The sequence below is a fragment of the Salvelinus namaycush genome, unplaced genomic scaffold (genome assembly GCF_016432855.1).
Source record: "Salvelinus namaycush isolate Seneca unplaced genomic scaffold, SaNama_1.0 Scaffold181, whole genome shotgun sequence".
Classification (NCBI taxonomy): Eukaryota; Metazoa; Chordata; class Actinopteri; order Salmoniformes; family Salmonidae; genus Salvelinus; species Salvelinus namaycush.
Window position 1 is genome coordinate 276,712 of NW_024058575.1, and position 12,533 is coordinate 289,244.

General features: G+C 42.7%; 1 protein-coding gene across 1 annotated transcript in view; it reads right to left on the reverse strand.

The window, feature by feature from the left end:
• The window catches only part of LOC120037668 (voltage-dependent T-type calcium channel subunit alpha-1I-like), a gene marked incomplete at its 5' end in the record, with an annotated part of 166,483 nt that overhangs the window by 116,224 nt on the left and 37,726 nt on the right, over nucleotides 1-12,533 (reverse strand). Inside the window, 2 exons of the mRNA XM_038983664.1 lie at nucleotides 1,939-2,313; nucleotides 2,998-3,258. Coding sequence (XP_038839592.1) covers nucleotides 1,939-2,313; nucleotides 2,998-3,258 — 636 coding nt within the window. The remainder of the gene's footprint in view (nucleotides 1-1,938; nucleotides 2,314-2,997; nucleotides 3,259-12,533) is intronic.

Here is a 12,533-nt window from a genome sequence, read left to right on the forward strand (position 1 = left end):
AGAGAGAGAGAGAGAGAGAGAGAGAGAGAGAGAGAGAGAGAGAGAGAGAGAGAGCGAGAGAGAGAGAGAGAGAGAGAGAGAGAGCGAGCGAGAGAGAGAGAGAGAGAGGAGAGCGAGAGAGAGAGAGAGAGAGAGAGAGAGAGAGAGAGAGAGAGAGAGAGAGAGAGAGAGAGAGAGAGAGAGAGAGAGTGAGTGAATATCTGTATATTGCTTTATACATTGGGAATGTACCCCCCCACACACACACTCTTTCTTTCCCTTCTCTCTCTCTTTATTTCCACTCCTCTCTTTCCTCTCTCTCTCTCTCCCTCTCCCTTTCTTTCCTCTCCTTCTCTCTTTGCTCTCTCTTACTTTCCTCTCCTCTCTCTCCCTCTCCCTTTCTTTCCTCTCCTTCTCACTTTCCTCTCGCTTTCTCTCCCTCTCTTTCTTTCATCTCCCTCTCTCTTTCCTCTCTCTCCCTCTCTTACTTTCCCCTCCTTCTCTCTTTCTTTCCCCTCATTCTCTCTTTCTTTCCCCTCCTTCTCTCTTTCTTTCCCCTCCTTCTCTCCTTCTTTCCCCTCCTTCTCTCTTTCTTTCCCCTCATTCTCTCTTTCTTTCCCCTCCTTCTCTCTTTCTTTCCCCTCCATCTCTCTTTCTTTCCTCTCCCTCGCTCTCTAGTTATCAGGCAGTTCAATCTCCCTGTGATTGACAGGCCTGCATCGATCAGTCAAAAAGGGCACAGTGGTGGCACAGTTTCTCTCTATTTTTCCCTCTCTCTCTCTCCGTCTCTCTCTCTTTCTCTGTCCCTCGCTCTCTCCAGACACACAGACGAGCATGTATGGTAAATCTGTCTGGCTAAATGTGTCTGTGTTGTGATTGAAACCTAATCACTATCCCTAACACAGATTTGTCCTATGATGACGTCACTGAACACGCCTCTGATCACCCGCCTGAAGGTCATTGTGTGTGTGTGTGTGTGTGTGTGTGTGTGTGTGTGTGTGTGTGTGTGTGTGTGTGTGTGTGTGTGTGTGTGTGTGTGTGTGTGTGTGTGTGTGTGTGTGTGTGTGTGTGTGTGTGTGTGTGTGTGTGTGTCCATGTGTGTCCGTGTGAGTTTGTAACCATAGACAGTCCTACTCCCAAAGGACCCCCTCTCTCTCCTTCATCATACTCTCTCTCTCCTTCATCATCCTCTCTATCTTTAGCATTCTCTGAGACAAGAGACATGTCTTTGTTGCCGCGATGGAAGAACAGAGTGGGTGGATGACGGAGTTGGAGGTGGAGAGAGAGAGAGAGAGAGGGATGTGGAATGAGGGAGAGAGAGAGAGACTTGAGAAAGATGTGTGTACGTAATTGTTGCATTATGGATGTACTGTAAAGGGGAGGCTAATATTTCACTGTGTTCCACTGTGACCTTTTCATAGAGGGGTCAAAGAAAGGTCACTATGTGGAGTCTGGAAATGGAGAGAGGAGCAAAGAGAGAGGGGTTGACATATGTATAGTATATATAGTACATATGTAGACTAAAATAAGAGATGGGGAGAAAAGGGGTGAACATCAGTACATGCAGGCACAAATACACAGAGAAATAGAGAGAACCACAAAGAGAAATGAAGAAGTGAGAGAAAGAATGAAAGAGAGAGCCAGCCAGACCGACAGAGATGGATAGAGAAAGATGGACAGACAGAAAGAGAGAGAGAGAACGAAAGACAGAGAATGAAGAGCGAGCCAGCCAGCCAGCCAGCCAGCCAGCCAGACAGACAGACAGACAGACAGACAGACAGACAGACAGACAGACAGACAGACAGACAGACAGACAGACAGACAGACAGACAGACAGACAGACAGACAGACAGACAGACAGAGAGAGAGAGAGAGAGAGAGAGAGAGAGAGAGAGAGAGAGAGAGAGAGAGAGAGAGAGAGAGAGAGAGAGAGAGAGAGAGAGAGAGAGAGATCCATACCTGGTTGTGGTGTTCTATGCCCATACTGATGGTATTGATGAGGATAGCGATCATAATTCCTCTATTGAAGTACTTGCTCTCCACGATCCCCAACAACATCAACCTCGTCTCCTCCCACAGCTCCCCGCACCCTCGCCTACATCCCCCAGAAACCTTAGCGGGAGCCGCGTCTTTCACTTCCTCCTTCCCGGCATCGCATTTGCTGCCCTCCCCGTCCGTCTCCTCCAAAGCTCCTTCCTCCACCTCCAAATTGGCCAGGCTGTCGGCAGGTCCCGCCCCGTCGCTGATTGACAGGGCGACGGTGCAATGAGGGCAGCCGTCGGTGGCGGGGGAGACGGTGAGGGCGATGGAGTCTCCTGGGGAGGCGTGGTCGGGCTTGGTGTGGTGGGGACAGTGGACCGCTGAAAGAGTTCAAATGGGAACATTGGAGATCAAATAAGGGAAAGAAAAAATAAGCTATTTTCAATTTGACGTCCAACAATTCTCTCTCTCTGTACTCGGGTGTTGAATGTCATAACCTTAGAAAACTAGATGGACACCACAAATTCATCTTCTAATGAATCCATTTATTGTTTCCAGTCTGTGTCCTACGAATGTCAAAACCTCCAAACGATGCAACGATATCACCTACTCCCACTCTAACCCCCTCCATCTCTCTCTCTCTCCCTCTCTCTCTCCCCCTCTTCACCACTCACCCTGTCTGTGCTGCCCTCTCCTCTCTCCACCACCTCCTCCTCCTCCTCCATTCACGTTCGTCTTCTCTCCTCCTCCTCGGCTTCTCCCTGCTCCTTTCACCTCCTTGGGCCTCCCCAACAGTCGGTTACAGAACGCCATGGACCTCCTGTGTATAGAGGCACATTCATGCCAAAACAAATTGAAACATTGAAACATTAAAGGGAAAAGCAATGCACCTGCTGGAGGCCAATGTTGTTTTTGTTCAATGGTTTTATTTTTGTTTGTTTTGTTTTAAAAATTTACATTTTATTTGGGGATGTTCTAGTTATTTCTACTTGACATTCTCATGTTAAGAAGCACATTACATCATATCAAATCAATTACAGAAATAGAAATATTCAAATGTATTTTGGCATGAATGGGCCTCCATACTCCATACCTGCGGGCCTTGCGGAGGACGTGGCAGACCAGCTGGAAGACGGACTCATAGCAGCCTGCCGAGGGCTCAGTCATGCTGGCTACAGTAGAGGAAGAGTGGGCCTGGGCTCTCTGCTCCTGCATCAGCTGGTGCTCCCGCTGCTTCGTCTCACTGAACTGGGTGGCGATCACCACCAGGCAGAGATTGATCATGAAGAAAGAACCAATCTGTTGGGCAAACAGGAATATACACAGAGTTAGGGACTCCTTCATGAACAGACATGAACATACACAGTTAGAGCAGGAGTAAGTGACCACAGACAGAGGTTGATCGTGAAGAAATAACCAATATGTTGGGCGAGCAAATATAAACACAGAGTTCGGGACAACCATAATGAAACACAGAGTTAGAGTAGGCGAGGACTGCTTTACTCTCTGAAATAGGTGGTGAACAAACAGAGGTTGATCATAACAAAATAACCTATCTGGGGGGGTGGACAACCGAAAAGTTGAAAAACACAGTTATACCAGGCATCTGAAAGCCATATAAAGTTTGAATTGCAACACCAAGAATAGACAAATGAAGGCTGAACTATACAGGGAGTCTGTGTACATGATAGACTGGGGTAAAGGGATGTGTGATTGTTTTAGATAGGTTAGATAGCTGTGTTAGAAGAAGAGGGAACAGGACATGTGATTGTTTTAGATAGGTTAAATAGCTGTGTTAGAAGAAGTGGGAACAGGACGTGTGATTGTTTTAGATAGGTTAGATAGCTGTGTTAGAAGAAGTGGGAACAGGACGTGTGATTGTTTTAGATAGGTTAGATAGCTGTGTTAGAAGAAGTGGGAACAGGACGTGTGATTGTTTTAGATAGGTTAAATAGCTGTGTTAGAAGAAGTGGGAACAGGACATGTGATTGTTTTAGATAGGTTAGATAGCTGTGTTAGAAGAAGTGGGAACAGGACGTGTGATTGTTTTAGATAGGTTAGATAGCTGTGTTAGAAGAAGTGGGAACAGGATGTGTGATTGTTTTAGATAGGTTAGATAGCTGTGTTAGAAGAAGTGGGAACAGGACGTGTGATTGTTTTAGATAGGTTAGATAGCTGTGTTAGAAGAAGTGGGAGCAGGATGTGTGATTGTTTTAGATAGGTTAAATAGCTGTGTTAGAAGAAGTGGGAGCAGGATGTGTGATTGTTTTAGATAGGTTAGATAGCTGTGTTAGAAGAAGTGGGAACAGAGATGTTTGAGAAGTTGAACGACTACAGTAGGACGACTTAGAGAATACTAAATAGAAAAAGCTGTTGCCATCCTGGATAAATAAAAGATGAGAAAGATGACCTTTCAATCTTAGAAAGCCGAAAGAGACATCACAGAGAAATGCTCTGTTGCCATCCTTTAGTGTTGGAAGAGAGAGAGAGAGAAGGTCCTCTGTGCCACATACATTCCCCCCTCAGTCACCCTACTTCAACGAAGAGAGTTTCTCCATTCTAGAGGGGGAGATCAGTCACATTCAGGCCCAAGGCAACGTACTAGCAGAGGAACTAGACACTATTAACAGTCATGGGGACAAACACCTACCAGGAAGCAACAACATTTCCCTCCCCACATACCCCCACAGAAACAACTATGACAAAGTGAAAAACAAAAATGGAGTACAGCTCGTGAAGCTCTGTCGAACACTTGGTCCGTACATAGTCAATGGTAGGCTGAGAGGGGACTCTTTTGGTAGGTACACCTACAGCTCATCCCTTGGCAGCAGCACTGTAGACTACTTCCTCACTGACCTAAACCCAGAGTCTCTCAGAGCCGTCACAGTCAGCCCACTAACACCTCTCTCAGACCACAGTAAAATCACAGTGTTTCTGAGAAGAGCAGAACCCAACCATGAAGCATCACGGCCCAATAAATTACATGGTACTAAACAGGCCTATAGATGGAGTGCAAACAGTACAGACATCTACCAAAAAGCAATTAGTAGCCAAAAAATACAATCTCTCCTGGACAACTTTTTAGCCTTAACATTCTCCTTCAGCAATGAAGGTGTTAATTTGGCCGTTTGGAACATAAACTTTATATTTGACAAATTAGCCTCCTTGGCAAATCTAAAGAAGCATAAGAGCAAACCAGAAATAACAGATAATGAAAAATGGTTTAATAATGATCATCGAGAAATATACAGTGGGGCAAAAAAGTATTTAGTCAGCCACCAATTGTGCAAGTTCTCCCACTTAAAAAGATGAGAGAGGCCTGTCATTTTCATCATAGGTACACTTCAACTATGACAGACAAAATGAGAAAAAAAAATCCAGAAAATCACATCGTAGGATTTTTAATGAATTTATTTGCAAATTATGGTGGAAAATAAGTATTTGGTCACCTACAAACAAGCAAGATTTCTGGCTCTCACAGATATAACAAAAAAGATAATCAAGAAAAATTACAAATCCTTGAATCAGCAATCAAAGACTATCAGAATCCTGTCGATACCCCAATTACAGAAGAAGAATTATTGGAAAACGATGCAACCCAAAAAGGCCTGTGGTGCTGATGGTATTTTAAATGAAATGATCAAATATACAGACCACAAATTCAAATTGGCTATACTCAAACTCTTCAACATTATCCTCACTGCAGGTATTTTCCCCGATATTATGAACCAGCGATTGATCACACCAATCTATAAAATAGAGACAAATTTGACCCAAATAATTACAGAGGAATTTGCGTTAACAGCAACTTGGGGAAAATCCTCTGCAGTATTATAAATAGCAGACTACATCATTTCCTTGACGAACACAACGTCCTGAGCAGAAGCCAGATTGGATTTCAAAAAAATTATCGTACAACAGACCACATTTACACCCTCCACACTCTAATTGACAAACAAGTAAACCAAAACAAAGGCTAAATCTACTCGTGTTTTGTAGATTTCAAGAAAGCATTTGATTCAATTTGGTCTTTTTAAAAAACTAATAGAAAGTGGTATTGGAGGGAAAACATATGATTTTATTAAATCAATGTACACTAAAAACAAATGTGCAGTTAAAATTGGTAAAAAGCAAACAGATTTCTTCTCTCAGGGATGGGGAGTGAAATAGGGCTGCCCAATAAGTCCAACACTATTTAACATCTACATTAATGAATTGGCAAAAACATTAGAATAATCGGCAGCACCTGGTATCACCCTACACAACACTGAAATTAAGTGTCTGCTGTACGCAGATGACCTGGTGCTGCTGTCTCCCACTAAAGAGGGGTTACAGCAGCACCTAGATCGTCTTCACAGGTTCTGTCAGACCTGGGCTCTGACCGTTAACCTAAAAAAAACAAATATAATGATATTCCAAAAAAGGTCCGGAAATCAGGATGACAAATATAAATTCTATTTGGACACAGTTCTATTAGAACACACCAAAAACTACACATATCTAGGACTAAATATCAGCAACACAGGTAGCTTTCACATGGCTGTGAATGAGCTGAGAGACAAAGCAAGAAGAACATTTTATGCCATTAAAAGGAACATTAAAATCGAAATTCCAATTAGAATCTGGCTCAAAATTTTACAATCGGTTATAGAACCAACTGCTCTATATGGCAGCGAAGTATGGGGTCCACTCTCTAATAATGAATTCACCAAATGGGACAAACATCCAATTGAAATACTGCATGCAGAGTTTTGCAAGACTGTACTGCAAGTGCAAAGAAAAACTTAAAATAATGCATGTAGAGCAGAATTGGGCCAATACCCCCTTCTCATTCGAATAGAAAAAAGAGCCATCAAATTTTACAACCATCTAAAAACAAGCGACCCCAAAACATTCCATCACACAGCTCTACAATGTCAAGAGATGAAACCAGAGAAGAGTCCCCTCAGCCAGCTGGTTCTGAGGCTCAGTTCACCAACCCAAACCAACCCCATAGAGCCTCAGGACAGCACTCAGAAAATCTGGCCCAACCAAATCATCACAAAACAAAAAGAAAAATATATCACCTATTGGAAAGACACCACAGAAAATCTAAGTGCAATGTAATGTCAATATTATTTCCCATCTTGTTTTGTTTTGTCTTTCATACCATGTCATGTGTCTCTCAGTCATGTTGACACTGGTCTACTACCATTGCTTTAATGTATTGTTGTTCTGATTAATATTGTGGTTGTAGTTGTTGTTAATGGCAATTCCATGTCCACTACTACAATTATTATTGCTGTTGGTCCCACCATGTATTTATATATAAATATATATATAGTTTATATATATATAAATATATATTTTAAATTTTTCTATATGTATACTTTGACAATGTGAGTAATAATGAACTTGCCATGTCAATAAAATCAATTGAATTGAATTGAATTGAGAAGGAGAAAGGACATAGTGAGAGCGAAGGAAAAGCTCAGAGAGAACATAGAGAGAGAGGGGGCAGAGAGAAGAGAGAGAGAGAGGGGGAGAACATAGAGTGAGAGAGAGAGAGAGAGAGAGAGGGAGAGAGAGAGAGAGAGAGTGAGAGAGAGAGAGAGAGAGAGAGAGAGAGAGAGAGAGAACATAGAGTGAGAGAGAGAGAGAACATAGAGAGAACATAGAGAGAGAGAGAGCGAGAGCGAGAGAGAGAGAGAGAGAGAGAGAGAGAGAGAGAGAACAAATACAGTAGAGAGAAGAGAAAGAGAGAGGGAGAGAACATAGAGAGAGGACAGAGACAGAAAAAGCACTTAGACAGAGAGAGAGAAGTAGCGAGAAGAGAGAAAGAGAGGCAGAGCAAGAGAGAGCAAGAGAGAGAGAGAGAGAGAGAGAGAGAGAGAGAGAGAGAGAAAGAGAGGAGGATCAGATAGGACTAGGAGGTTATCAGGGTTTGAATCAGTATTGATCTAAGGAGGGAAGCCATAGGATTTTCTCCTCTCTGTTTCTCCTTTCATGATTGGTTTAGCTCTCTGGACCGATCCTTGTTCAAGCACTCACACTCGTATCGCTCTCATACTCTGCTTTCTCTCACCGCCTCTTCTCACTCTCTCTTTCTCTCTCTGCCTCTTCTCACTCTCTCTTTCTCTCTCTGCTTCTTCTCTCTCTCTCCCTCTTTCCTTCTCCAACTCCCTCTCTTTAGATTTCTTCCATTCTCTCTCTCTTTCTCCGTCCCTCTCTGTTCTCTCTACGGTTGCAATTGATCTAAACCAGAGCTTTCTGGGGCCGTGGATTCAAATAGTTAGTTTCCATGCCAATTCTGTAATGACTGAAATGAAAGTAGGGGACCCCACAACGATCAGAGAGAGAGGGGATGACAGATGATCAAATATCTATACAGAAGCTTCGGTGACAACAGGAGTGGAGAGTATGTGTGTAAGTGGAGGCTGTGTGTATTGTAAACACAGTACATGGGTACTTCACAGAAATAGCTCTGTAAGCCTTGGGTACGACTGTGTGTGTATGTTGGTGGATGTGTACTGTTTAGGCCTACTGTGTGTGTGTGTTTCTGATTTTCACAGCCATATGATTGTCCTGATCCACTTGTTGTGCTTCCACTTCACACCGTAGCGATCGTCAGTGATTATATAGTACAGATACTTGACAGTATGTTGATGATTGTTCCTTTCAGTGATTGTACCCCCCCCCCCCCCCCCATCCTACTGTCTATCTCCTCTGATTTGTTCCCCTCCCTCTCTCTTTCCCTCTCTTTCTCCCTCTCTCTTTGCCCCCCTCCTTCACTCTCTACCTTTTCCTGCAGTCTGTCTCATCTGATTTCCCTCCTCTCTCCATTAGAGTGTAGGAGTGGAGACAAAGCCTTAATGGAAGGGTACTTGTCTGTCTCAGTGTGAAAACGAGAGCATCTCATCTCCTCAGCATAATAACCTATTGAGACGGAGACGTGTTGCGCAACAGATTAGTGTGAAAATAAGGGCGCCTGCTTGTAATAACTCTGCGACTGAGACATGTTGTGAAGAGGCTGTAGGAAATGTACAGGATGTGTGTCATTCACCTCCCTGAAAGCATCATTCCAACTACTTGTACTCGATATGTATTGAACACCTTTCTTTGTGTGAAAGAGAGAGCATCTTGTTGCATAATAAGCTATGAAAAGACTGCCGTGTTGGGTAACAGTGTGAAAGGTATTGGATGCCTATAGGACAAAAGCATCTGCTGAGCATACAGGCTGTACTTATGTTGTTTAAAGGAGATGTGTAAAACGCCTCCATTTATATGTAAACTGTTGAGTGTGAAAAACCCAGCAGTGTAGCAGTTCTTGACTCAAACCGGTGCGCCTGGCACCTACTATACACCGTTCAAAGACACTTCCATTGTTTTGTCTTGTCCATTCACCCTCTGAATGGCACACATACACAATCCATGTCTCAATTGTCTCAAGGCTTAAAAATCCTTCTTTAACCTGTCTCCTCCCCTTCATCTACACTGATTGAAGTGGATTTAACAAGTGACATCAATAAGGGATCATAGCTTTCACCTGGATTCACCTGGTCAGTCTATGTCATGGAAAGAGCAGGTGTTCATAATGTTTTGTATGCTCCGTGTATACAGTATGTACACTGTTGCATGCTAGAAAGTAATCCCGAAATTCTACTTTACTGTACTGAAGACTGTTGAGTGAAGTGAATGAAGGGTTAGCAAATGCCGTATTACCATATTATAAAATGGGTTGTTTGGATCCCGGATGCTGATTGGTTGGTAGCAGGGAGTTATAGCACCACAATCCCTCATTCTCCGGGAGATGCCTGTTAACAGTTCCAATAAATGTATAAATGTGCATTTACTGTCCCACAGCCCAGCCAGTCAATTTGTAAACTTAATCTCCCCCGGGGAAAAAAGTGTCAAGACAATATTTCCCCATGCTACTAGCCAAGCATTTGGTTTGGTACAGTACAGCTGCCTATCAGACCTCTGCAACATGTTGCAGTGTTTTTCTTCTCCACTGTGACATGACGAGACTGACAGCTTCTCTGATCCAGGCCAATTCATGTATCAGCATCATTATAATGGATGTATTCAAAGAATTGGCAATAGAAACAAAGGTAAAACAAACACAAATTCCATAGTTTGCTGTAATTTCAGCTGCTTGATGTGATTGTGTGTTAGCTTGCCTTTGGTTGGCTAGCTAGCTAGCAAAGAAGAAGTACCGTTAGCCTAGCTATCCTCCAAAACTATATTATTGACTTGGAGAAGTAACATTAGCCTAGCTATCCTCCATAACTATATTATTGACTTGGAGAAGTAACGTTAGCCTAGCTATCCTCCATAACTATATGATTGACTTGGAGAAGTAACATTAGCCTAGCTATCCTCCATAACTATATGATTGACTTGGAGAGGTAATGTTAGCCTAGCTATCCTCCATAACTATATGATTGACTTGGAGAAGTAACGTTAGCCTAGCTATCCTCCATAACTATATGATTGACTTGGAGAAGTAACGTTAGCCTAGCTATCCTCCATAACTATATGATTGACTTGGAGAAGTAACATTAGCCTAGCTATCCTCCATAACTATATGATTGACTTGGAGAAGTAACGTTAGCCTAGCTATCCTCCATAACTATATGATTGACTTGGAGTAGTAACATTAGCCTAGCTATCCTCCATAACTATATTATTGACTTGGAGTAGTAACATTAGCCTAGCTATCCTCCATAACTATATTATTGACTTGGAGAAGTAACATTAGCCTAGCTATCCTCCATAACTATATTATTGACTTGGAGAAGTAACATTAGCCTAGCTATCCTCCATAACTATATTATTGACTTGGAGTAGTAACGTTAGCCTAGCTATCTTCCATAACTATATTATTGACTTGGAGAAGTAACATTAGCCTAGCTATCCTCCATAACTATATGATTGACTTGGAGAAGTAACATTAGCCTAGCTATCCTCCATAACTATATGATTGACTTGGAGAAGTAACATTAGCCTAGCTATCCTCCATAACTATATCATTGACTAGGAGAAGTAACATTAGCCTAGCTATCCTCCATAACTATATGATTTTTTTTATTTTTTTTATTTTTAATTTTATCCCCTTTTCTCCCCAATTTTCGTGGTATCCAATCGCTAGTAATTACTATCTTGTCTCATCGCTACAACTCCCGTACGGGCTCGGGAGAGACGAAGGTCGAAAGCCATGCGTCCTCCGAAGCACAACCCAACCTAGCCGCACTGCTTCTTTAACACAGCGCGCCTCCAACCCGGAAGCCAGCCGCACCAATGTGTCGGAGGAAACACCGTGCACCTGGCCCCCTTGGTTAGCGCGCACTGCGCCCGGCCCGCCACAGGAGTCGCTGGAGCGCGATGAGACAAGGATATCCCTACCGGCCAAACCCACCCTAACCCGGACGACGCTAGCCCAATTGTGCGTCACCCCACGGACCTCCCGGTCGCGGCCGGCTGCGACAGAGCCTGGGCGCGAACCCAGAGACTCTGGTGGCGCAGTTAGCACTGCGATGCAGTGCCCTAGACCACTGCGCCACCCGGGAGGCCCCATAACTATATGATTGACTAGGAGAAGTAACATTAGCCTAGCTATCCTCCATAACTATATGATTGACTTGGAGAAGTAACATTAGCCTAGCTATCCTCCATAACTATATTATTGACTTGGAGAAGTAACATTAGCCTAGCTATCCTCCATAACTATATCATTGCCTTGGAGTAGTAACATTAGCCTAGCTATCCTCCATAACTATATTATTGACTTGGAGTAGTAACATTAGCCTAGCTATCCTCCATAACTATATGATTGACTTGGAGTAGTAACGTTAGCCTAGCTATCCTCCATAACTATATTATTGACTTGGAGAAGTAATGTTAGCCTAGCTATCCTCCATAACTATATGATTGACTTGGAGAAGTAACATTAGCCTAGCTATCCTCCATAACTATATTATTGACTAGGAGAAGTAACATTAGCCTAGCTATCCTCCATAACTATATTATTGACTAGGAGAAGTAACATTAGCCTAGCTATCCTCCCTAACTATATTATTGACTAGGAGAAGTAACATTAGCCTAGCTATCCTCCATAACTATATTATTGACTTGGAGTAGTAACATTAGCCTAGCTATCCTCCATAACTATATGATTGACTTGGAGTAGTAACGTTAGCCTAGCTATCTTCCATAACTATATTATTGACTTGGAGAAGTAACATTAGCCCAGCTATCCTCCATAACTATATGATTGACTTGGAGAAGTAACATTAGCCTAGCTATCCTCCATAACTATATTATTGACTTGGAGAAGTAACGTTAGCCTAGCTATCCTCCATAACTATATTATTGACTTGGAGAAGTAACATTAGCCTAGCTATCCTCCATAACTATATTATTGACTTGGAGAAGTAACGTTAGCCTAGCTATCCTCCATAACTATATTATTGACTTGGAGAAGTAACGTTAGCCTAGCTATCCTCCATAACTATATTATTGACTTGACCATCAGCTGGTTTTTGCCTAATTATACATGATTTATTTAATCAATATTTATTGATGTTCTTTTTGCA